The sequence below is a fragment of the Pseudophryne corroboree genome, chromosome 4 (genome assembly GCF_028390025.1).
Source record: "Pseudophryne corroboree isolate aPseCor3 chromosome 4, aPseCor3.hap2, whole genome shotgun sequence".
NCBI lineage: Eukaryota > Metazoa > Chordata > Amphibia > Anura > Myobatrachidae > Pseudophryne > Pseudophryne corroboree.
In genome coordinates this window covers 836,641,705-836,665,534 of record NC_086447.1, presented here as the reverse complement: position 1 = coordinate 836,665,534, position 23,830 = coordinate 836,641,705, and the positions used below count along the sequence as shown (strand labels likewise).

The 23,830-nt window shown below is 45.6% G+C and overlaps 1 protein-coding gene and 1 long non-coding RNA gene across 7 annotated transcripts in view; one reads left to right on the top strand and one right to left on the bottom strand.

Annotated features, from left to right (window-relative positions):
* Positions 1-23,830, top strand: part of PLCB4 (phospholipase C beta 4) — a 563,803-nt gene that overhangs the window by 334,284 nt on the left and 205,689 nt on the right. For all 5 annotated transcript variants that reach the window (XM_063918578.1, XM_063918575.1, XM_063918577.1 and 2 more), the window contains one exon: positions 19,458-19,537. In XM_063918578.1, the coding sequence (XP_063774648.1) occupies positions 19,458-19,537 (80 nt within the window). The remainder of the gene's footprint in view (positions 1-19,457; positions 19,538-23,830) is intronic.
* Positions 9,653-23,830, bottom strand: part of LOC134910488 (uncharacterized) — a 47,685-nt gene continuing 33,507 nt past the window's right edge. The window contains exons 3-4 of one of the 2 annotated variants that reach the window (XR_010176211.1): positions 18,933-19,040; positions 9,653-10,403 (exon numbers count right to left, since the gene is read on the bottom strand). This is a non-coding gene — a long non-coding RNA (uncharacterized LOC134910488). Of the gene's footprint in view, positions 10,404-12,646; positions 12,781-18,932; positions 19,041-23,830 lie in introns of those variants that run through there. The other variant, XR_010176212.1, reaches the window with a different exon arrangement.

The following is a 23,830-nucleotide window of genomic DNA, read 5'->3' as shown; positions in this document are numbered from 1 at the left end:
TGAGTTCACTATAAAGAAAGTATTTGTTAGGTTTTTTATTTTCAGTGAGATCTGCTGGCAACAGACTCACTGCTACGTGGGACTTAGGGGAGAGAAGCAAACCTACCTGCTTGCAGCTAGCTTGTGCTTCTAAGGCTACTGGACACCATTAGCTCCAGAGGGATCGAACACAGGGCCCGACCTCGATCGTCCGTTCCCGGAGCCGCGCCGCCGTCCCCCTTGCAGAGCCAGAAGACGGAAGATTCCGGAGAAAATCGGCGGCTGAAGACTCCGGTCTTCAATAAGGTAGCGCACAGCACTGCAGCTGTGCGCCATTGCTCCCACAGCACACCACACGCTCCGGTCACTGGTGGGTGCTGGGGGGGGGGGGGGGGGCGCCCTGGGCTGCAATTAGTATACCTTAAGTGGCAAAATGCACATAATACAGTTCTAAACTGTATATGTGCCTAATCCCCCGCCATAATTATTATTAAAAAAGCGAGAGAAGCCCGCCGCTGAAGGGGCGGGGCTATCTTCTTCAGCACAGCCAGCGCCATTTTCTCTTCACAGCTCCGCTGGAAGGACGCTCCCCAGGCTCTCCCCTGCAGTATACACTACAGAAAGGGTAAAAAAGAGAGGGGGGGGCACATAAATTTAGGCGCAAATTGTGATATAAGCAGCTATTGGGGGAAAATTCACTTTGTGTATAGTGTAAATCCCTCTGTTATATAGCGCTCTGGTGTGTGCTGGCATACTCTCTCTCTCTGTCTCCCCAAAGGACTTTGTGGGGTCCTGTCCTCAGTCAGAGCATTCCCTGTGTGTGTGTGCGGTGTGTCGGTACGGCTGTGTCGACATGTTTGATGAGGACGCTTACGTGGAGGCGGAGCAGGTGCCGATAAGTGTGATGTCGCCCCCTGCGGGGCCGACACCAGAGTGGATGGATATGTGGAAGGTATTAACCGACAGTGTCAACTCCTTGCATAAAAGGTTCGATGACGCAGCTTTGGGACAGCCGGCATCTCAGCCCGCGAATGCCCAGGCATCTCAGAGGCCATCAGGGGCTCAAAAACGCCCGCTACCTCAGATGGCAGACACAGATGTCGACACGGAGTCTGACTCCAGTGTCGACGAGGATGAGACAAATGTACAATCCACAAGGGCCATCCGATGCATGATTACGGCAATGAAAAATGTGTTGCACATTTCTGACATTAACCCGGTTACCACAAAAAAGGGTATTATGTTTGGGGAGAAAAAGCAGCCAGTGACTTTTCCCCCTTCTGATGAGTTAAATGAATTGTGTGAAGAAGTTTGGGGTTCCCCAGATAAGAAACTAGTGATTTCTAAGCGGTTACTAATGGCGTACCCTTTCCCGCCAACGGATAGGTTACGCTGGGAGACATCCCCTAAGGTGGACAAGGCGCTCACACGCTTATCAAAAAAGGTGGCACTGCCGTCTCAGGATATGGCCGCCTTAAAGGAGCCTGCAGATAGAAAGTAGGAGGCTATCCTGAAGTCTGTGTATACACACTCGGGTACTATACTGAGACCTGCTATTGCTTCAGCATGGATGTGTAGTGCTGCAGCAGCATGGTCTGATTCCCTGTCTGATAACATTGATTCCCTTGACAGGGACACTATTTTGCTAACCATAGAGCATATTAAAGACGTAGTCTTATATATGAGGGATGCACAGAGGGACATTTGCCGGCTGGCATCTAGAATTAATGCAATGTCCATTTCTGCCAGGAGAGTATTATGGACTCGGCAGTGGACAGGTGATGCTGATTCTAAAAGGCGCATGGAAGTTTTGCCTTATAAGGGTGAGGAATTGTTTGGGGACGGTCTCTCGGACCTCGTGTCCACAGCAACAGCTGGGAAGTCGACCTTTTTACCTCAGATTCCCTCACAGCCTAAGAAAGCACCGTATTATCAAGTACAGTCCTTTCGGCCCCAGAAAGGCAAGCGGGTCAGAGGCGCGTCCTTTCTGCCCAGAGGCAGGGGTAGAGGGAAAAAGCTGCATTAGTCAGCCAGTTCCCAGGAACAAAAATCCTCCCCTGCTTCCACTAAGCCTACCGCATGACGCTGGGGCTCCACAGGTGGAGCCAGGTGCGGTGGGGGCCCGTCTCCGGAACTTCAGCGACCAGTGGGTTCGCTCACAGGTGGATCTCTGGGTTTTACAAGTGGTATCTCAGGGATACAAGCTGGAATTCGAGACGTCTCCCCCTCGCCGTTACCTCAAATCAGCCTTGCCAGCTACTCCCAAGGAAAGGGAGGTAGTACTGGCGGCAATTCACAAGCTGTACCTCCAGCAGGTGATAATCAAAGTTCCCCTCCTTCAACAGGGACGGGGTTACTATTCCACAATGTTTGTGGTACCGAAACCAGACGGTTCGGTGAGACCCATTCTAAATTTGAAATCCTTGAACACTTATATAAGGAAGTTCAAGTTGAAAATGGAATCGCTAAGGGCGGTTATTGCAAGCCTGGAAGAGGGGGATTTTATGGTATCACTGGACATCAAGGATGCTTTCCTACATGTCCCCATTTACCCACCTCACCAGGAGTACCTCCGATTTGTGGTACAGGACTGCCATTACCAATTCCAGACGTTGCCGTTTGGTCTGTCCACGGCACCGAGGGTATTTACCAAGGTAATGGCCGAAATGATGATACTCCTTCGAAAGAAGGGAGTTATAATTATCCCGTACTTGGACGATCTCCTTATAAAGGCGAGGTCCAGGGAGCAGTTGTTGGTCGGAGTAGCACTATCTCAGGAAGAGCTACAACAGCACGGCTGGATTCTGAATATCCCAAAGTCGCAGCTGGTTCCTACGACGCGTCTGCTGTTCTTCGGTATGATTCTGGACACAGAACAGAAGAAGGTGTTTCTCCCGGAGGAGAAGGCCAAGGAGTTGTCATCTCTGGTCAGAGACCTCCTGAAACCAAAACAGGTGTCGGTGCATCACTGCACGCGAGTCCTGGGAAAGATGGTAGCTTCTTTCGAAGCGATTCCCTTCGGCAGGTTCCATGCAAGGATCTTTCAGTGGGATCTGTTAGACAAGTGGTCCGGATCGCATCTTCGGATGCATCGGTTGATCACCCTGTCCCCGAGGGCCAGGGTGTCTCTGCTGTGGTGGCTGCAGAGTGCTCATCTTCTCGAGGGCGCAGATTCGGCATTCAGGACTGGGTCCTGGTGACCACGGATGCAAGCCTCCGAGGTTGGGGGGCAGTCACTCAGGGAAGAAACTTCCAAGGACAATGGTCAAGTCAGGAGACTTCCCTACACATAAATATTCTGGAACTAAGGGCCATTTACAATGCCCTAAGTCAAGCAAAACCCCTGCTTCAAAACCAGCCGGTGCTGATTCAGTCAGACAACATCACGGCGGTCGCCCATGTAAACAGACAGGGCGGCACAAGAAGCAGGATGGCAATGGCAGAAGCCAAAAAGATTCTCCGATGGGCGGAGAATCACGTGATAGCACTGTCGGCAGTGTTCATTCCGGGAGTGGACAACTGGGAAGCAGAATTCCTCAGCAGGCACGACCTCCACCCGGGAGAGTGGGGACTTCATCCAGAAGTCTTCCAGCTGATTGTAAATCGTTGGGAAAGGCCACAGGTGGACATGATGGCGTCCCGCCTCAACAAAAAGCTAAAAAGATATTGCGCCAGGTCAAGGGACCCTCAGGCGATAGCTGTGGACGCTCTAGTGACACCGTGGGTGTACCAGTCGGTTTATGTGTTCCCTCCTCTTCCTCTCATACCAATGGTACTGAGGATAATAAGAAAGAGAGGAGTAAGAACTATACTCATCGTTCCGGATTGGCCAAGAAGAACTTGATACCCGGAACTACAAGAAATGATCTCAGAGGACCCTTGGCCTCTGCCGCTCCGAAAGGACCTGCTACTTCAGGGGCCCTGTCTGTTCCAAGACTTACCACGGCTGCGTTTGACGGCATGGCGGTTGAACGCCGGATCCTGATGGAAAAGGGCATTCCGGTGGAAGTCATTCCTACGCTGATAAAAGCTAGGAAGGATGTGACAGCAAAACATTATCACCGCATATGGCGAAGATATGTTGCTTGGTGTGAGGCTATGAAGGCCCCACCAGAGGAATTTCAGCTGGGTCGATTTCTGCACTTCCTACAGTCAGGAGTGACTATGGGCCTAAAATTGGGATCCATAAAAGTCCAGATTTCGGCCCTGTCTATTTTCTTTCAAAAAGAACTGGCTTCACTGCCTGAAGTCCAGACGTTTGTTAAGGGAGTGCTGCATATTCAGCCCCCTTTTGTGCCTCCAGTGGCACCTTGGGATCTCAACGTAGTGTTGGATTTCCTAAAATCACATTGGTTTGAGCCACTTCCGACCGTGGAGTTGAAGTATCTCACGTGGAAAGTGGTCATGCTTTTGGCCTTGGCTTCGGCTAGACGTGTGTCAGAATTGGCGGCTTTGTCATGTAAAAGCCCTTATCTGATCTTCCATATGGACAGGGCAGAATTGAGGACTCGTCCCCAATTTCTCCCTAAGGTGGTATCAGCGTTTCATTTGAACCAACCTATTGTGGTGCCTGCGGCTACTCGGGACTTGGAGGATTCCAAGTTGCTGGACGTAGTTCGGGCCCTGAAAATCTATGTTTCCAGGACGGCTAGAGTCAGAAAAACTGACTCGCTGTTTATCCTGCATGCACCCAACAAGCTGGGTGCTCCTGCTTCTAAGCAGACTATTGCTCGCTGGATCTGTAGCACGATTCAACTTGCACATTCTGCGGCTGGACTGCCGCATCCTAAATCAGTAAATGCCCATTCCACGAGGAAGGTGGGCTCTTCTTGGGCGGCTGCCCGAGGGGTCTCGGCTTTACAACTTTGCCGAGCTGCTACCTGGTCGGGATCAAACACGTTTGCAAAATTCTACAAGTTTGATACCCTGGCTGAGGAGGACCTTGAGTTTGCTCATTCGGTGCTGCAGAGTCATCCGCACTTTCCCGCCCGTTTGGGAGCTTTGGTATAATCCCCATGGTCCTTACGGAGTACCCAGCATCCACTAGGATGTCAGAGAAAATAAGAATTTACTCACCGGTAATTCTATTTCTCGTAGTCCGTAGTGGATGCTGGGAGCCCGTCCCAAGTGCGGACTTCTGCAATACTTGTATATAGTTATTGCTTAACTATAGGGTTGTTGTTCTGAGCCATCTGTTGAATGAGGCTCAGCTATTGTTCATACTGTTAACTGGGTATAGTTATCACAAGTTGTACGGTGTGATTGGTGTGGCTGGTATGAGTCTTACCCTGGATTCCAAATCCTTTCCTAGTAATGTCAGCTCTTTCGGGCACAGTTTCCCTAACTGAGGTCTGGAGGAGGGGCATAGAGGGAGGAGCCAGTGCACACCAGATGTAGTACCTAATCTTTCTTTAAAGAGTGCCCAGTCTCCTGCGGAGCCCGTCTATTCCCCATGGTCCTTACGGAGTACCCAGCATCCACTACGGACTACGAGAAATAGAATTACCGGTGAGTAAATTCTTATTTTAACCATCTAGACTCAAGCATGGACGTTTTTTAAGACTCAGGGTGGGATGTACTAAAGGAAAAATGCGGTAAAACCCCCGAAAATGGGGGTTTTACTGCATTTTCAAATGTACTAAGACCCCACCGCCGGTTTTTCGCCGTCTAGGGTATCGCCATCTCTGGATGGCGATACCCTATAGAAGCCTATGGGCTTCTTATCACCAACCGCCGCAAGCCCCCGCTGCAGACGCCGACCGCCCTCCCCCCCGACATACCTTCCTCCAGGCAGCCCAGGTACCGGAAGGTAATCTCCTCCTCCCCCTAGCAACACAGCCGGAGGTCCTTCCGGCTGCAGGGGGGAGGTGGAGGCGCCGGGGACAGCCTGCTGCTGCTTCCTGGCGTGCGGGCAGTGTGGCGACCCCTGGGAGGTGACGGAGACCCCCCGCAGTCCACCTCACAGGTATCGCGGGGGGCCTCCGTCACCCCATTGCGATATTGATCTCATATGTTAGTACATATGCGATCAACATCGCTGCGATAAGCGGCGATGGGCGGCGATATATCTTAATACATCCCGCCCCTTGACTGTAATAGCGACTCAGTGGCTGCAACGTTTCAGAGATATGGGGGGATGGGGGGGGGGGTGTAATAGGGTGTGAGAGTCAGAAAGTGAGAGATTTTGTAAGAGTTCTCCTGGGTTTTTTTAAGTGGCAATCATTTACATGGCAAAACCAGGTTGAGTTTCCCATATAAATGATTGCCACTTTAAAAAACAGGAGAACTCTCACAAAATCTCTCACTTTCTGATTCTCACACCCTATTACATTCCCCCCATGAAAGTGTAAACCTCTATTCTCTGATATAGTGTTGCTACAGAGTCTCTGGGCCAATCACTCCAGCACTTTGAAGACCCGTGAGTGGTCACCCACCCCTGGTAAAGTAGGCACTGCATTTATGCATAAAAAAAAAAAAAAGCAATACAAAATAAATGTAAAACATGGGAGGCGGGGCTTTAAATTTCTCTATCTTCCCTATCATTGTTTCAGCTAGAAACATGTGGAAACCCTAATTTCAAAGAGATGAGTTGCCCTTTCAAACTGTATGCTCTGATTACCAGGCATTAAGCCCCTGCACTGCAGAAAAATCATGAAATCCAGGGATGGGGGAAGACCGACTCCCAAAATGTAGGGACCAGGGCTATCTTAACGTATGGTCTCACTAGGCAGCTGCCCGGGAGCCCCCACTACACCATTCTCTACCTGCCTCCCAGCCACCAGCTATACAGTGAAAGACTGTCAGCATGCTGATTGGTGGATGACTGGGGCTGTCCACCAATCAGAGTGCTGATAGCTTTTCACTGTATAGATGCATGTGGGGAGACGACGTGGGACTGCAGTAGGGGTAAGTTATGATTTTTTTTAAATGTATTTATTCCCCTGTATGGGTGTTTAGGGGCCCCAGTGCATTGCTTTGCCTACGGCCAATATTGCTGTTAAGACGGCCCTGTTATGCAAGCCTGTATTTTAAAGAGGACCGGGGTCCCATTTTCCAAATGACTTTGCCCTCTTGGCATTTATTGTCTAGTGATAAACTCTTTTCACCAGACAGTATTACTCAGTGCTATGATAAAACATTGTGCCCCAATGGCCCATCTCCCCCATACATACTCATACACCCTTGTTTCGATTAGGTGGGTTAAACAGTGTGACTAGGGAGGCCAATCCCAGGCCTTTTTTGTAAAAAATGATCAATCCCGGGATTCCCAGGATACACGAGACTGAAAAAATGGCCCGGTATTGGCCCACAGAACTACTCACCATCTTCTAGGAGTACGGGTGGATTCACTTGCTGCAGGAGGTGGGCTGCGAGTTGCGGTCCGGGCCGCAAGGGTGGCTGGCGTCAGACTGCGCAGCGTGACCTCTGACTTCACATCACGCTGCGCAGTGCACACAGCCGGGGGAGGAGGGAGCTGGGCAGCATCTGAGCCTCCTGAGGAAGCTCAATGCTGCCTGGCATTGAAAAAAACAAGTGGGATTTCTAATCCAGAAAATCCCCAGGATTGGAAATTCCAATCCTGGGATTGAATCCCAGCCAATTTTAGGCCTAAATCCCGGGATCCCGCCGATCCCAATTCCAGGATTGGCCACCCTAAATGTGACCCTTCGTAGTTATTGTCTGGTGCTCATTTTCTGAAGATGCAGTCTATTCTGATGATGTCATCTCAGGGGGATGCGGTCAATTTACCTACTACCAAACCCAGACGGTCAAAATACCGACAACCATTGACCAATGGTCAAAATCCTGACATGGTCAAAATACCGACATTTAAAATACCATCAAGCTCATAATACAGACATTTAAAATGATGACAGGTCAAAAAGTCGACATGATTTTTTCATGACTTTTTCATTGCAACTGACTTGTTCATACTTTACCATCCCAGTGGACCTGGAGGGGGAATAAAATAGTGTGCCGAGCGCAGCGAGGCACCGTGCCCAAAGCATGGTGAGCACATCGAGGGTACACGGCACACTCATACGGTGTGACATACACACCAAAGAAAAACAATGAAAAATTCTTGTTGCCTTTTTGACCTGTCGACATTTTAAATGTCGTGTTTTGACCTTGTCGGGATTTTGACCGCCGATTAATTGCTGTCGGGATTTTGATTGTCAGGATTTTGATTGTAGGTATTCATACTGATCCCATCACAGGATATTACTCGGAAAAGCCTCGGCAAGAAAGGAGTTCATTTGTTCTATATTAAAGTATAAATCATTGCTATTATTTCCTCATGTTACCTTTTGCATGGTATCTGTCGAGACTGATATTGATTTTTATTTTTACGATTGTTTTTACTCTAAGTAGTAATACAAGGCTATATTCAATATTGTGATGGAGGCTGTAATTATCCATCGGGGGCCAGTTCGAGTAGAGACAAAGAAATGATCAGGTTTCACAAAGTCTAGATGGAGTGATTGCAGCATAGTATTCCCCTGCACATGGAGTGAGATTGTAGTGTTATACGGCCTGTTTGGCAGCTTGTCAGCATATTGGCAGTACAAGTTATGACAAGCCAGAGTAATAAGTTGTGACTATTCCAGTCGTACACTCATTACGGCATTATTTTGAATCTGATTTCCTCACCGACATATTCTACACTTGATAGCGTAAACACAACAGCAGGGCACAAACTGATCCCTTCGTCCGGTCTCCTTGGTAAATACATTATAGTTAGGAAAAGACAGCCTGTGGCTAGGGCTGGATATAGAGAAAGACCATCAAAGCCAGTGTCCTTGTCTGACAGACACTGGATGACGGCGGCTGATAAGCAGCTTGTACCTAAGAGCGGTGACTGTTTGTGATCACAGTATGCTGACACCAGCCAGCAGTTTCTTTTCTTAAAGGTGCAATGTACTAAAACATATTTGTGTTTTTTTTTTATGTGTGTTTATTTAAGAGACTTTTCATCTTCTAGGTTTAGAATTACGTACTGTACAATGCAAATCAGATTATGAAAGTGATTGAGGATTTATTGTAGAATAAATCCACTTTTCGCCTCTTTCCTTTGTGTAAATTGCGCCGACACATGGTCTTACCAAAGTATCCCTTTACTCCCCTGGTATGTTTTTTATATTTATGGGCAGTATGAGTTTTGTACCCCATGGTGTATATTAGGGTGCATCAAATGCCCCGACATTCGGAATGCTTGCTGTCCCTATTCTTAAAATGTACCTTTTTAGCATACAAACAACTATGCAATTTTTTTTTGATGTATGATTTGACTTAGGTGGTCCACCTCCACACCCAAAATTTGTCTGTATTGTATTGTATTGTACTGTACTGTACTGTACTGTACTGTATTGTATTATACAAAACAACTAACTTTAGCAAAACGAAGCCAACTTTTGTATGTGTGCCATGAATGCGTGTCTTACTGTACATTGATTTAAGAACATAAGAACATAACAAAGAAAGGGAACAGCATGAAGCCTCATGGGCCTATCGTGGCTGTTCCCATCCAAATCACAAATCATTGATCAAATCATTATTTCTTTTTCAAATAAAATACATAGAAATTTATAGAAATAAATAGAAATAAAATAAAATAAATAGAAAAATAGAAATTAATAGAAATCTTTAATCTTCAGTGACATGGTGGGCCACATAAATATCATCTCAAATTCTTCAAAATTGGTATGCAATATATCCTTAACAATTCAAAAAAATGTAGCATGGGGACAAATCATTTTTCTTACTTTTAAAAATCCATGGGGCGTTTGATGCACCCTAGTGTATATTCCTCTATCTTATTGTTTTATTAATATGTGTAACGTCATCTGAGCTCTCCACCATCTGCATCAAACCTTGGGCCTAATTCAGATCTGATCTGGGTGGGGTGTGTTCAAACTGAAATCTAAATTGCAGTGTAAAAATAAAGCAGCCAGTATTTACTCTGCACAGAAACAAAATAACCCACCCAAATCTAACTCTCTCTGCACATGTTATATCTGCCCCCCCTGCACTGCACATGGTTTTGCCCATTAGAGAAAAAATTTGGGTAGAAGACTCAATGCTCTGAACTGGCATCCCTTCCCCAAACACTACGCTTCTGTGGCAGGAAATTAGGTTCTTTTCGAAGAAACAGCAAATGTGCCTTATGCACACCGTTATCTCACAAAAGTAAATCTTGTTTAAGCAGATTTAAGATTCACTTTGTAAGAGTAGGAGTGCAAGTACTTCTGGTCTTACAGGGAAAGTATTTGCGGTAAAAGAAGGTATTGTTTGCACTGTCCAAGGTAATAAAATGGGCGGTTCTTGTTTTGCATGTGCCAGAACTTGCATAGGTGTCGGTGGATGACATCACAAAACAGCTTTTTCACTTTTGCTTATGCAAAAACCATAAAGGTTAGTAGGTCCTGGAAGGGAAATAAGAAATAAGGTTTCTTGTAGGAATTGTAACCTTTTAATTCCTTGGATTGTTTCGGCTTTCACAACATCACTTTTTTGTGGCAATAAAATAATTTCACCTTACTGTGTATTATAAAATATAATTCTTACTGTGCTTTCAGTCATTTCAGATGATAACAAGATGTATAATAACAAGACATTGGGGCAGATGTATTAAGCCTGGAGATGGCATAAGTAAGTGATAAACCAGTGATAAGTGCAAGGTGATAAACGCACAAGCCAGTCAGCTTCTAATTGTGAATTTGCATATTGGAGCTGATTGGCTGGTGCATTTATCACCTTGCACTTATCACTGGTTTATCACTTCCTTATGCCTTCTCTGGATTAATACATCTGCCCTTTAATTACATTTCATTTAAGGTCCCATTGTAAAAAGCTGTGCTAAAATGATGACATTTGATGATCCCAACCCAGTCTGACTATCGGGGGAATTTGAATCTGCCTACACATGCTGAGATTAAAGTGTTGATTTAGAATTTACAGTGCAGTCAGAATTAATAATACTCAACAATGTATCCATTATAATATGTGCTGGGTAATAATAATAATAATAATAATTAAAAATAATAATACTACTACAGTATCTACTCAGAACCACTTCACGGTCATGTTCTGTTCAGACCAGGTGGCGAAGCCTGGCGCTTATAAACGGCATCTGGTAATGTGTTGATGACTCCAGGAGAAATTATTTCAAATATTGCCATCCTTGTGTGATCACAGGATTTGTGGGTAGCTTAATGGAAAAATATTGCATGCTTTGAAATAAACAAAAACATATGAAATTGCAGGATTTTTTTCTTGAATTGTAATCCTTTTACAGATCTGCCGTAGCCAGCAATATATGATCAAATTAAGTCTGGTAGTAAGAGCTGCATTATTTGGCTAAATTCTATAGGTCAGACAGAACAATATTTTATTCTTCTAATGAATGTGTTCAACACGGCACTGCAAACTCCCAACTGTTCTCTTGGAAAATAACAGGAATTCTCTTCCAACCGGGGAAGTCGGAGAGACAGAAACAACACAAATCTCAGATTCTGTCCTTTGCCGCTGCATTAATACACTTGTACTGTAGCTGCAGGTTTGCCTGGAAAATAAGTACATCTAGATCTCAAGGCAGACTTACTGTACACGTGTTCCTCTATCACTACTCATCTTAATGACTAGGCTCTTTCAACTTCCATTTGCTAAATGCAATTGCTTAAATCTCTCACAGACCAGCTTTTCTGGTTTTGGACTGCAGCAATACACAGTACATAAAGAGCTGTTTTGTTAATGCTCCACGACAAGTCACCGACAAACCAGTGTGTTTAATAAAGGTTATGGCTTTTGTTATATATATTTGAGTCTTTACATTTTGTTTATTCAATTCAGACTTCAGTAAGGATTTCTTGGACTCCGTATCAACAGTTAAATAGAATTATCAGCTAACGAACCCACATCTAGCCATTCTCGTCTTTTAGTATATCAGACGGAAAGGATAGTACTCCCCTTTTGTCAGGTTTGATAACAATAAATAGCGTAGTCTATTTATACAGTGATTTGAGAAATTGGTTTGGCTTGCATTATTTTTTGTATTATTGCATACTTTGACATTGTGTTATTGCCATGTTATGAGATATAACATATATAAAACCAGGTATTAGATAGCAGTAATTCCTCCATGCAGTCAATGCAGTTACAGTAAACATGTTGAAACAATGACACTACCGCCACCTTCCTGGACCTTTGGTGTGAGGTTTTATAGGCTAACATCGGGGAGGGGTTACCCCTTACCCAACAAGCAGCTCAGTCCATGACCACAACAGCAGTAGTATATGGTATGAATTTACTAGGGCTGCTGTGGCAACATGCCGTATAAAGAGCAGAATGGAACTACTTAAGCATATACAGTGGCAGAAGCTTCTGCTAAGTCTGCTGTGTGTGTGGATCTTAGTGCTCAATCAGTGCACTTGACCAGAGAGCAGCTGTAAGCAAGAAGAGACAGGCGTCTTACTATAAGATGAGCGAATGTGTGCTTAGATACCTCATGTTCTGTATCCTATTTGTAATAATATATATGTATATTTATTATGGAATTTTTAACCTTCTCCTGACCACTTGTTATTTATATCAAATAAATATTCTAAAGGAAGTAAAATACATTATAGAGCTTGTATAGTGTTAATTAGAATAAATATTGTATTCCGTACACCATGAAGTGTATAAAAAGACCAATGTGAACATATATGTTCATGTCCGGTGCTAGGTTCTTCTGCACTCCCTCAAACTCCAGACTTATATGAGTTCTACGCAGAGCAGAGTACTTGAACTATGGAATGTTGCCTGGAAAACAAAAACATTCAGCTCAGACTTGCTGGCCCTACTGCCGCTTCTAACGATTTACTGTGATTGCTGGCCCTGTGTATGTGTGAAGTGTTACATACACTGCACTTTGTGTGAAGCAGACTATAGCTTGTTACGTGCTAATCATAACCTCTTCATGGGCTGGCCATGCTCACACTAAACATCAAGCACTTGGAGACCTCACAGTAGAAATCCTGCATTTCCCCAGGTCATCCCTATAAATATAATACAGTGTACAACAGCAAAAAATGTCCAGTTTTAGAACCCTTGTGTTCCAGATGAATTTTGGGGGTAATTCCAAGTTGATTGCAGCAGGAATTTTGTTAGCAGTTGTGCAAAACCATGTGCACTGCAGGGGAGGCAGATATAACATGTGTAGAGAGAGTAAGATTTGGGTGGGTTATTTTGTTTCTGTGTAGGGTAAATACTGGCTGCTTTATTTTTACACTGCAATATAGATTGCAGATTGAACACACCACACCCAAATCTAACTCTCTCTGCACATGTTATATCTGCCCCCCCCCCCCCCCCCCTGCAGTGCACATGGTTTTGCCCAACTGCTAACTAAATTCCAGCTGCGATCAACTTGGAATTACCCCCTTTGTACTCAGCTTCTTATTAATGACCATTTCTCTATCGTCCTAGTGGATGCTGGGGTTCCTGAAAGGACCATGGGGAATAGCGGCTCCGCAGGAGACAGGGCACAAAAAGTAAAGCTTTAGGATCAGGTGGTGTGCACTGGCTCCTCCCCCTATGACCCTCCTCCAAGCCTCAGTTAGATTTTTGTGCCCGGCCGAGAAGGGTGCAATCTAGGTGGCTCTCCTAAAGAGCTGCTTAGAAAAGTTTAGCTTAGGTTTTTTATTTTACAGTGAGTCCTGCTGGCAACAGGATCACTGCAACGAGGGACTTAGGGGAGAAGAAGTGAACTCACCTGCGTGCAGGATGGATTGGCTTCTTGGCTACTGGACATTAGCTCCAGAGGGACGATCACAGGTACAGCCTGGATGGTCACCGGAGCCTCGCCGCCGGCCCCCTTGCAGATGCTGAAACGAGAAGAGGTCCAGAATCGGCGGCTGAAGACTCCTCAGTCTTCTTAAGGTAGCGCACAGCACTGCAGCTGTGCGCCATTTTCCTCTCAGCACACTTCACACGGCAGTCACTGAGGGTGCAGGGCGCTGGGAGGGGGGCGCCCTGGGAGGCAAATGAAAACCTTTTTTGGCTAAAAATACCTCACATATAGCCTCCGGGGGCTATATGGAGATATTTAACCCCTGCCAGAATCCGTTAAGAGCGGGAGACGAGGCCGCCGAAAAAGGGGCGGGGCCTATCTCCTCAGCACACAGCGCCATTTTCCCTCACAGAAAGGCTGGAGGGAAGGCTCCCAGGCTCTCCCCTGCACTGCACTACAGAAACAGGGTTAAAACAGAGAGGGGGGGCACTAATTTGGCGTTAGAAATATATAAAAAAGATGCTATAAGGGAAAACACTTATATAAGGTTGTCCCTATATAATTATAGCGTTTTTGGTGTGTGCTGGCAAACTCTCCCTCTGTCTCTCCAAAGGGCTAGTGGGTCCTGTCCTCTATCAGAGCATTCCCTGTGTGTGTGCTGTGTGTCGGTACGTGTGTGTCGACATGTATGAGGACGATGTTGGTGAGGAGGCGGAGCAATTGCCTGTAATGGTGATGTCACTCTCTAGGGAGTCGACACCGGAATGGATGGCTTATTTAGGGAATTACGTGATAATGTCAACACGCGCCAAGGTCGGTTGACGACATGAGACGGCCGACAAACAATTAGTACCGGTCCAGACGTCTCAAAAACACCGTCAGGGGTTTTAAAACGCCCGTTTACTTTAGTCGGTCGACACAGACACAGACAGGGACACTGAATCCAGTGTCGACGGTGAATAAACAAACGTATTCCTTATTAGGGCCACACGTTAAGGGCAATGAAGGAGGTGTTACATATTTCTGATACTACAAGTACCACAAAAGAGGGTATTATGTGGGATGTGAAAAAACTACCGTAGTTTTTCCTGAATCAGATAAATTAAATGAAGTGTGTGATGATGCGTGGGTTCCCCCCGATAGAAAATATGGGCGGTATACCCTTTCCCGCCAGAAGTTAGGGCGCGTTGGGAAACACCCCTTAGGGTGGATAAGGCGCTCACACGCTTATCAGAACAAGTGGCGGTACCGTCTATAGATAGGGCCGTCCTCAAGGAGCCAGCTGACAGGAGGCTGGAAAAATATCATAAAAAGTATATACACACATACTGGTGTTATACTGCGACCAGCGATCGCCTCAGCCTGGATGTGCAGAGCTGGGGTGGCTTGGTCGGATTCCCTGACTAAAAATATTGATACCCTTGACAGGGACAGTATTTTATTGACTATAGAGCATTTAAAGGATGTATTTCTATATATGCGAGATGCACAGAGGGATATTTGCACTCTGGCATCAAGAGTAAGTGCGATGTCCATATCTGCCAGAAGATGTTTATGGACACGACAGTGGTCAGGTGATGCAGATTCCAAACGGCACAAAGGTGTATTGCCGTATAAAGGAAGAGGAGTTATTTGGGGTCGGTCCATCGGACCTGGTGGCCACGGCAACTGCTGGAAAATCCACCGTTTTTACCCTAAGTCACATCTGCAGAAAAAGACACCGTCTTTTCAGCTTCAGTCCTTTCGTCCCTATAAGAGTCATATCTGCCCAGGGATAGAGGAAAGGGAAGAAGACTGCAGCAGGCAGCCCATTCCCAGGAACAGAAGCGTTCCACCGCTTCTGACAAGCTCTCAGCATGACGCTGAGACCGTACAGGACCCCTGGATCCTACAAGTAGTATCCCAGGGGTACAGTTTGGAATGTCGAGACGTTTCCCCTGCGCAGGCTCCTGAAGTCTGCTTTACCAAGGTCTCCCTCCGACAAGGAGGCAGTATGGGAAAAAATTCACGAGCTGTATTCCCAGCAGGTGATAATTAAATTACCCCTCCTACAACAAGAAAAGGGGGTATTATTCCACACTATATTGTGGTACTGAAGCCAGAAGGCTAGGTGAGACCTATTCTAAATCTAAAAAAATTTGAACACTTACAAAGGTTCAAATCAAGATGGAGTCACTCAGAGCAGTGATAACGAACCGGGAAGAAGGGGACTATCTGGTGTCCCGAGACATCAGGGATGCTTACCTCCATGTCCCAAATTTGCCCTTATCACTAAGGGTACCTCAGGTTCGTGGTACAGAACTGTCACTATCAGTTTCAGACGCTGCCGTTTGGATTGTCTACGGCACCCCGGGTCTTTACCAAGGTAATGGCCAAAATGATGGTTCTTCTTCGAAGAAAAGGCGTCTTAATTATCCCTTACTTGGACGATCTCCTGATAAGGGCAAAGTCCAGGGAACAGTTGGAGGTCGGAGTAGCACTATCTCGGATACTGTTACAACAGCAGGGGTGGATTCTAAATATTCCAAAATCGCAGCTGATCCCGACAACAAGTCTCCTGTGCTTAGGGATGATTCTGGACACAGTCCAGAAAAAGGTGTTTCTCCCGGAAGAGAAAGCCAGGGAGTTATCCGAGCTAGTCAGGAACCTCCTAAAATCAGTGCATCATTGCACAAGGGCCATGGTAAAAAAATGGTGACTTCCTTCGAAGCAATTCCAGTCGGCAGATTTCATGCAAGAACTTTTCAGTGGGATCTGCTGGACAAATGGTCCGGATCGCATCTTCAGATGCATCAGCGGATAACCCTATATCCAAGGACAAGGGTGTCTCTCCTGTGGTGGTTACAGAGTGCTCATCTTCTAGAGGGCCGCAGATTCGGCATTCAGTTTTGGATGTTGGTGACCACGGAGGCCAGCCCGAGAGGCTGGGGAGCAGTCACACAAGGAAAAAATTTCCAGGGAGTGTGATCAAGTCTGGAGATTTTTCTCCACATAAATATAGCTAAGGGTATTGATCCAGTGGGATAAAACATCACGGCAGTCGCCCACGTAAATAGACAGGGCGGCACAAGAAGCAGGAGGGCAGTGGCAAAAACTGCAAGGACTTTTCGCTGGGCGGAAAATCATGTGATAGCACTGTCAGCAGTGTTTCATTCCGGGAATGGAAACTGGGAAGCAGACTTCCTCAGTAGGCACGACCTCCACCCGGCAGAGTGGGAACTTCATGGGGAAGTTTTCCACATAATTGTAAACCGTTGGGAATTACCAAAGGTGGACATGATGGCGTCCCGTCTGAACAAAAAACGGGACAGGTATTGCGCCAGGTTAAGAGACCCTCAGGCAATAGCTGTGGACGTTCTGGTAACACCGTGGGTGTACCAGTCGGTGTATGTGTTCCATCCTCTGCTTTTCATACCTAAGGTACTGAGAATTATAAGACGTAGAGGAGTAAGAACTATACTCATGGCTCCGGATTGGCCAAGAAGGACTTGGTACCCGGAACTTCAAGAGATGCTCACAGAGGACTTATGGCCTCTGCCGCTAAGAAGGGACTTGTTTCAGCAAGTACCATGTCTGTTCCAAGACTTACCGCAGCTGCGTTTGACGGCATGGCGGTGGAACGCCGGATCCTAAGGGAAAAGGCATTCAGGAAGAGGTCATTCCTACCCTGGTCAAAGCCAGAAAGGAGGTGACCGCACAACATTATCACCACATGTGGCGAAAATATGTTGCGTGTTGTGAGGCCAGGAAGGCCCCACGAAGAAATTTCAACTCGGTCGATTCCTGCATTTCTTGCAAACAGGAGTGTCTATGGGCCTCAAATTGGGGTCCATTAAGGTTCAAATTTCGGCCCTGTCGATTTTTCTTCCAGAAAGAATTGGCTTCAGTTCCTGAAGTCCAGAAGTTTGTCAAGGGAGTATTGCATATACAACCCCCTTTTGTGCCTCCAGTGGCACTGTGGGATCTCAACGTAGTTCTGGGATTCCTCAAAACACATTGGTTTAAAACCAGTCAAATCTGTGGATTTGAAGCATCTCACATGAAAAGTGAACATGCTCTTGGACCTGGCCTGGACCAGGCGAGTGTCAAATTGGTGGTTTTTTTCTCAAAAAAGCCCATATCTGTTTGTCCATTCGGACAGGGCAGAGCTGCGGACTCGTCCCCAGTTCTCTCCCTAAGGTGGTGTCAGTGTTTCACCTGAACCAGCTTATTGTGGTGTCTTGCGCCTACTAGGGACTTGGAGGACTCCAAGTTGCTAGATGTGGTCAGGGCCCTGAAAATATAGGTTCCAGGATGGCTGGAGTCAGGAAAACTGACTTGCTGTTATCCTGTATGCACCCAACAAACTGGGTGCTCTTGCTTTTAAGCAGACTTTTGCTAGTTGGATGTGTAATACAATTCAGCTTGCACATTCTGTGGCAGGCCTGCCAAAGCCAAAATATGTAAATGCCCATTCCACAAGGAAGGTGGGCTCATCTTGGGCGGCTGCCCGAGGGGTCTCGGCTTTACAACTTTGCCGAGCGGCTATTTAGTCAGGGGCAAACACGTTTGTAAAATCCTACAAATTTGATACCCTGGCTAAGGAGGACCTGGAGTTCTCTCATTCGGTGCTGCAGAGTCATCCGCACTCTCCCGCCCGTTTGGGAGCTTTGGTATAATCCCCATGGTCCTTTCAGGAACCCCAGCATCCACTAGGACGATAGAGAAAATAAGAATTTACTTACCGATAATTCTATTTCTCGGAGTCCGTAGTGGATGCTGGGCGCCCATCCCAAGTGCGGATTATCTGCATTACTTGTACATAGTTACAAAAATCGGGTTATTATTGTTGTGAGCCATCTTTTCAGAGGCTCCGCTGTTATCATACTGTTAACTGGGTTCAGATCACAGGTTGTACAGTGTGATTGGTGTGGCTGGTATGAGTCTTACCCGGGATTCATAAATCCTTCCTTATTGTGTACGCTCGTCCGGGCACAGTACCTAACTGAGGCTTGGAGGAGGGTCATAGGGGGAGGAGCCAGTGCACACCACCTGATCCTAAAGCTTTACTTTTTGTGCCCTGTCTCCTGCGGAGCCGCTATTCCCCATGGTCCTTTCAGGAACCCCAGCATCCACTACGGACTCCGAGAAATAGAATTATCGGTAAGTAAATTCTTATTTTACAGTACTTTTCCCTATTTACCTCTTTGTGCATCAATTTTCTGATCATGGAATTGTTAGAATTTTCCGTAGCTGGATCTATCCTCAATACGCGCCACATGGCCCTGTTAACACGATATGGACTCTGCGACTGTGACCAAATTCAATGCAAAAAATAGTCAGTAATGTGGAAAATCAGACAGATCGTTTTTAATTTCAATTATATTTGTAACTCCACTTCTTGTTGCCAACCGTCATTGATCAGCTGTGCATAATATATGGGTGTTGTATATTGTTTGTTAGTATTATCAAACTTTAGTTGTTGTTAGGTGGGAGGAGTTTTGTGTGTTTGTGGAACACAGTTGGCGCCTCGAACAGGATTGTGTTGTGTCTCTTTGTTGCTTTTTTTGTCTTCAGAGTTTTACGGCCTTGAAGAAGTTGAAAGTGTAACAACAGAAATGTAATTAATGTGAATAACCAGTATATGTCTTGCTTTTGTTGTATAATACAGTATGTCCTAAATGGAGTGCTTTTCCTTATTTGTACTATATGTTTGTATGTCTTTCAGCAATGGGTAGAAGGGCTAAGATCTATCACGCATAACTTTAGAGCCAACAACGTCAGTCCCATGACATGTCTCAAAAAACAGTAAGTGTCTTTTATATGTAGGTCTGTTTTCTGTGTTTCGTATATTACTATGTGTGAGTCCCGCTGTGTACAGTAAAACCTTATAGCTAGCTCAGACGGGTGTAGTATGGTATGCCGGCGGCCGGGCTCCCGGAGACCAGCATACCGGCGCCGGGAGCCCGTCCGCCGGCATACCGACAGCGTGGCGAGCGCAAATGAGCTGCCACGCTGCGGGCACCGTGGCGTTATTCTCCCTCCAGGGGGGTCGTGGACCCCACGAGGGAGAATACCTGTCGGTATGCCGGCTGTCGGGATTCCGGCGCCGGTATACTGTGTGCCGGGATCTCGACAGTCGGCAACCTGAAGACCACCCTCTCAGACTATACACGGTCGAGTCGCATTATTATGACCACCAGCTTATAGCTAGAGTAACCGCCGTGTGTAGCACGGACAGCAGCTAGATGGGCTGAACTGTCGTTTTAGGCACATGTCTGGCAGCCCCCAGGTTCCGCCCTCATGCACCTGCGTACCCGACGTTCACCTCTCACATCAGTGGCACGCGGTGCTCCGCAGTTTCCACGTCGGTTATCCGCAATGGTGCCATTTGTCCAGACATGATACACCTTCACCACAGCAGCACGCAGACAGTTCAGACACTGCGCTGTTTCAGAAATACTACCACCCTTGGCCCGAAAGCCGATAATCATCTCTTTTTGAAACTCAGACAAAACTGAAAGTATATATGATTTAGATTTATTAACTTTGATGGTAGCCGTTGTTGCCTCCATTATGTAAATCCAAACAGGCTCAGCACTCCTAAGTCAAATACCATCCTCCTGGTACACTATATTTGTGTACCCTGACAACGGGACTCTGCGCAGCCCAGAATAGTGGGTGTCATGTGACTTGAATAGAGCTTTTTTTCAAAACATGTAAGCTCTGTGCTGGTTACTTCTCAATTTTTTTTATTATTTGCAGCTTATCCTAATTGTGTTTATAAGGTGGATAATAGAACTGCATATGCATGAGTACTGTAAATTATGTCCTTGTCTGAACAACTGTTTTTGTGCCAGTGTACGTTTTCTTTGTGCCCGTGTGTGGCAGTTATCTCGGGACAATAACAATGTATTTCTAGGAGTTTATTAATGTTCTAAGTTTCTGGACATATTATTTATTTTTTTATTTACATGTTGTAATCATTAATGTGTTAAGTTTACTGTAATTGGTTTGCTTTCTAAGTGTAAATTAAATTAAAGGCAATTTTAGGAGGTGACTGATCAGATTATCTGCAAATTGTTTACTAAAAAAAATAATGTGAGAAGCTGTTACAATGCTCATTTTTACAGCTATAAAGTATTTAACACACACACACACACACACACACACACACACACACACACACACACACACACTATGGTCTTATATGTGGGGTGATTGATAAGTACCCGTGTTAGGCAATAAAAAAAAAAAAAATTGGGGGGGAAATTTTTATTTATTTTTCAACATAGCCCCCTTTTAGCTCAATACACTTGGCCCAATGATATTCCACCTTTTTCAAGCCTTCCAAAAAATAGGATTTGTCGAACTCTGCGAAATAGGCTTCAGTTTCGGGGACGACCTCCTCGTTCGATGCAAATCTCTTTCCGCCGAGCCATTTTTTCATATTTGGAAACAGGAAGAAGTCGCAGGGGGCCAAATCTGGAGAATACGGCAGATAGGCAGCAGTTCGTAGCCCAATGCCACCAATTTCACTGTGGCGACATGGGACGAGTGTGTCGGCGCATTGTCGTGGTGGAACAGCACTTTTTTCTTCGCCAAGTGGGGCCGTTTTCTCTTCAATGCATCGTCAAATCTACCCAATAATTGAGCACAATACTGCCCTGTGATCGTTCTTCCCTTTTCCAAATAGTCGATGAAGATTATGCCTTTCGAATCCCAGAAAATGGTGGCCATGACCTTTCCGGCCGATGGAACCGTCTTCGCCTTCTTTGGTGCACGTTCGCCGGGTGAAGTCCACTGTTTTGACTGTTCCTTAATTTCTGGTGTGTAGTTATGGATCCATGTTTCATCAACAGTCACGAAACGGCGCAGAAACTCCTTTGAATTGCGCGTAAGCAGGTCCAAACACTGCTTCGAAGTGGTCATTCGATTCCGCTTGTTGTCTACAGTGAGCAAACGCGGCACCCATCTTGCTGATAGCTTTGTCATGCCCAAATGTTCATGTATGATATTCTGCACACATTCAAATGAGATGCCTACGATCTTAACAATCTCTCTGATCTTCACTCGCCTGTCTGCCAATACAATACTGTATCATGGATTTCATCCTTAGTCACCTCAGTTGCGCGACCTGGACGCTCTTCATCAAGGACGGATGTACAACCACGCTTGAATTAATTGAACCAATATCTGTTGGTTGTCATCGAAGGTGAAAGGTCCCCATAAACGTCTTCCAACATTTCTTTGATTTCCTCACACGTCTTCCCATCCAAAAACAAGAATCTAATCACCGATCGGTACTGCACTTTCTCCATAGTTAGAAAAAACTCAAACTTGCTCACTTCCAACAGCTACCAAACAAAAGTACACAATGAATTTATCTGAAATTCTGACAGTCGTTGTTTGACAGATGACACTAAACAATGATATACAGGTTTGACGTCAGTGGTGCCATCTGTCTTCAAACATGGGTACTTATCGATCACCCCTCATATAAACAAAATTATCTCCCTCTCCTGGCGCCTAGGACTCAGCAGCTCGTTTCACTTTCCTGGTGAACACCTGCACCAATTAACACACATATACAATCTAAATGAATGTGAACACTTAGCGTTGGCCTGAATAGTACATAACCATTAGAAAAAGTTTCAAGTACCAAATATCACAATGGTTTACAATGTAATGTATTATTTGGGACGTTAGGAGAAAAAACTCAGGTTACCGAGAAGGCATTAGACGTGTCTTTTCCCTATTCATATAAAATGACACTTACTTCAAAACCCCTTGCTGCGTTCCACAAAAGGTATTTTAGTCACAAAGTAGCAGCAGTAGGACTGGACGTGGAGTGAACATTGCCGACCCATACGATTGAGGCTGTTGCCGGACCAGCGCGCTGAGGCATCCCGGGACTGCTCAGCTTCTCATCCTACGGCGGATACGAATCACCACTATCAGCTTTTAATGGTTTTTATTGCCATGCCATCTCCATTGTTTTAATGTTGCTGCTTTGTGAATAAAATTCCTTGATTGGATTTTCTCTACATCTTTACTCTATTTACACGGCACCGGTGGTAGTATTGAGACGAGAAGAAGGGTCCCAGGCATACAACTGAGGGCTGAGACCGCTAAAAGATACCTTTTGTGGAACGCAGCAAGGGGCTTTGACGTAAGTGTCATTTCATATGAAATGGGAAAACACACGTCTAATGCCTCCTCGCTAACCGGAGTTATTTCTCCTAACGTCGTAAATAATATATTACATCGTAAACCATTGTGATATTTGGTACTTTTTTCTAATGGTTATGTACTATTCAGACCAGTACTAAGTGTTCACATTCATTTAGATTGTACACATTATGGTCTATTTGCAAAAATGATGAGAACATAGAAATTCAAAACTTGTGGCCCAGTGTTGTTAGGATGCAATGCTATCCACTGTGCTGCCGAAAATCTGCCCCTGTGTGACCAAAAGAGTTGTACAATTCAATAAACCTAGAAAACACCTGATGGTTATTTCACCACTCTCCCTCAATTAAGAGTATACTATATATGTACAGAGTATAAGAGTATAAATATTTGTGAATTGTTGCTTCCATTGTATTGTCATTTATGTAACTTTTTTTTTTTTTTTTTCTTTTACAACTTTCCCATAATGTAATTTTTGGCTGTTGTGGTTATACTAGTATTTTGGACCCAACATTGTTTGGGTCTCTAGATTTTATTTATTTTTTCCTCTCTCTACCAGTGCCTTCTCATATACTGTACCTCCCTAATCTCTCCCTATTCTTCCCTTCCTTCCCTATTGTTAAACAGTAGTTGTTGTTTTTTCTAATTTGACCCCTCCTCTCTACCTTTCCACCTTGTCCTCTTTCCTCTCTGTCTCCTGTGACCCCCTCCACTCTACCCTGCGACCTTGTCCTCTTTCCTCTGTCTCCTGTGACCCCTTCTCTCTACCCTGCCACCTTGTCCTCTTTCCTCTCTGTCTCCTGTGACCCCTTCTCTCTACCCTGCCACCTTGTCCTCTTTCCTCTCTGTCTCCTGTGACCCCTTCTCTCTACCCTGCCACCTTGTCCTCTCTCCTCTCACTTTCCTGGG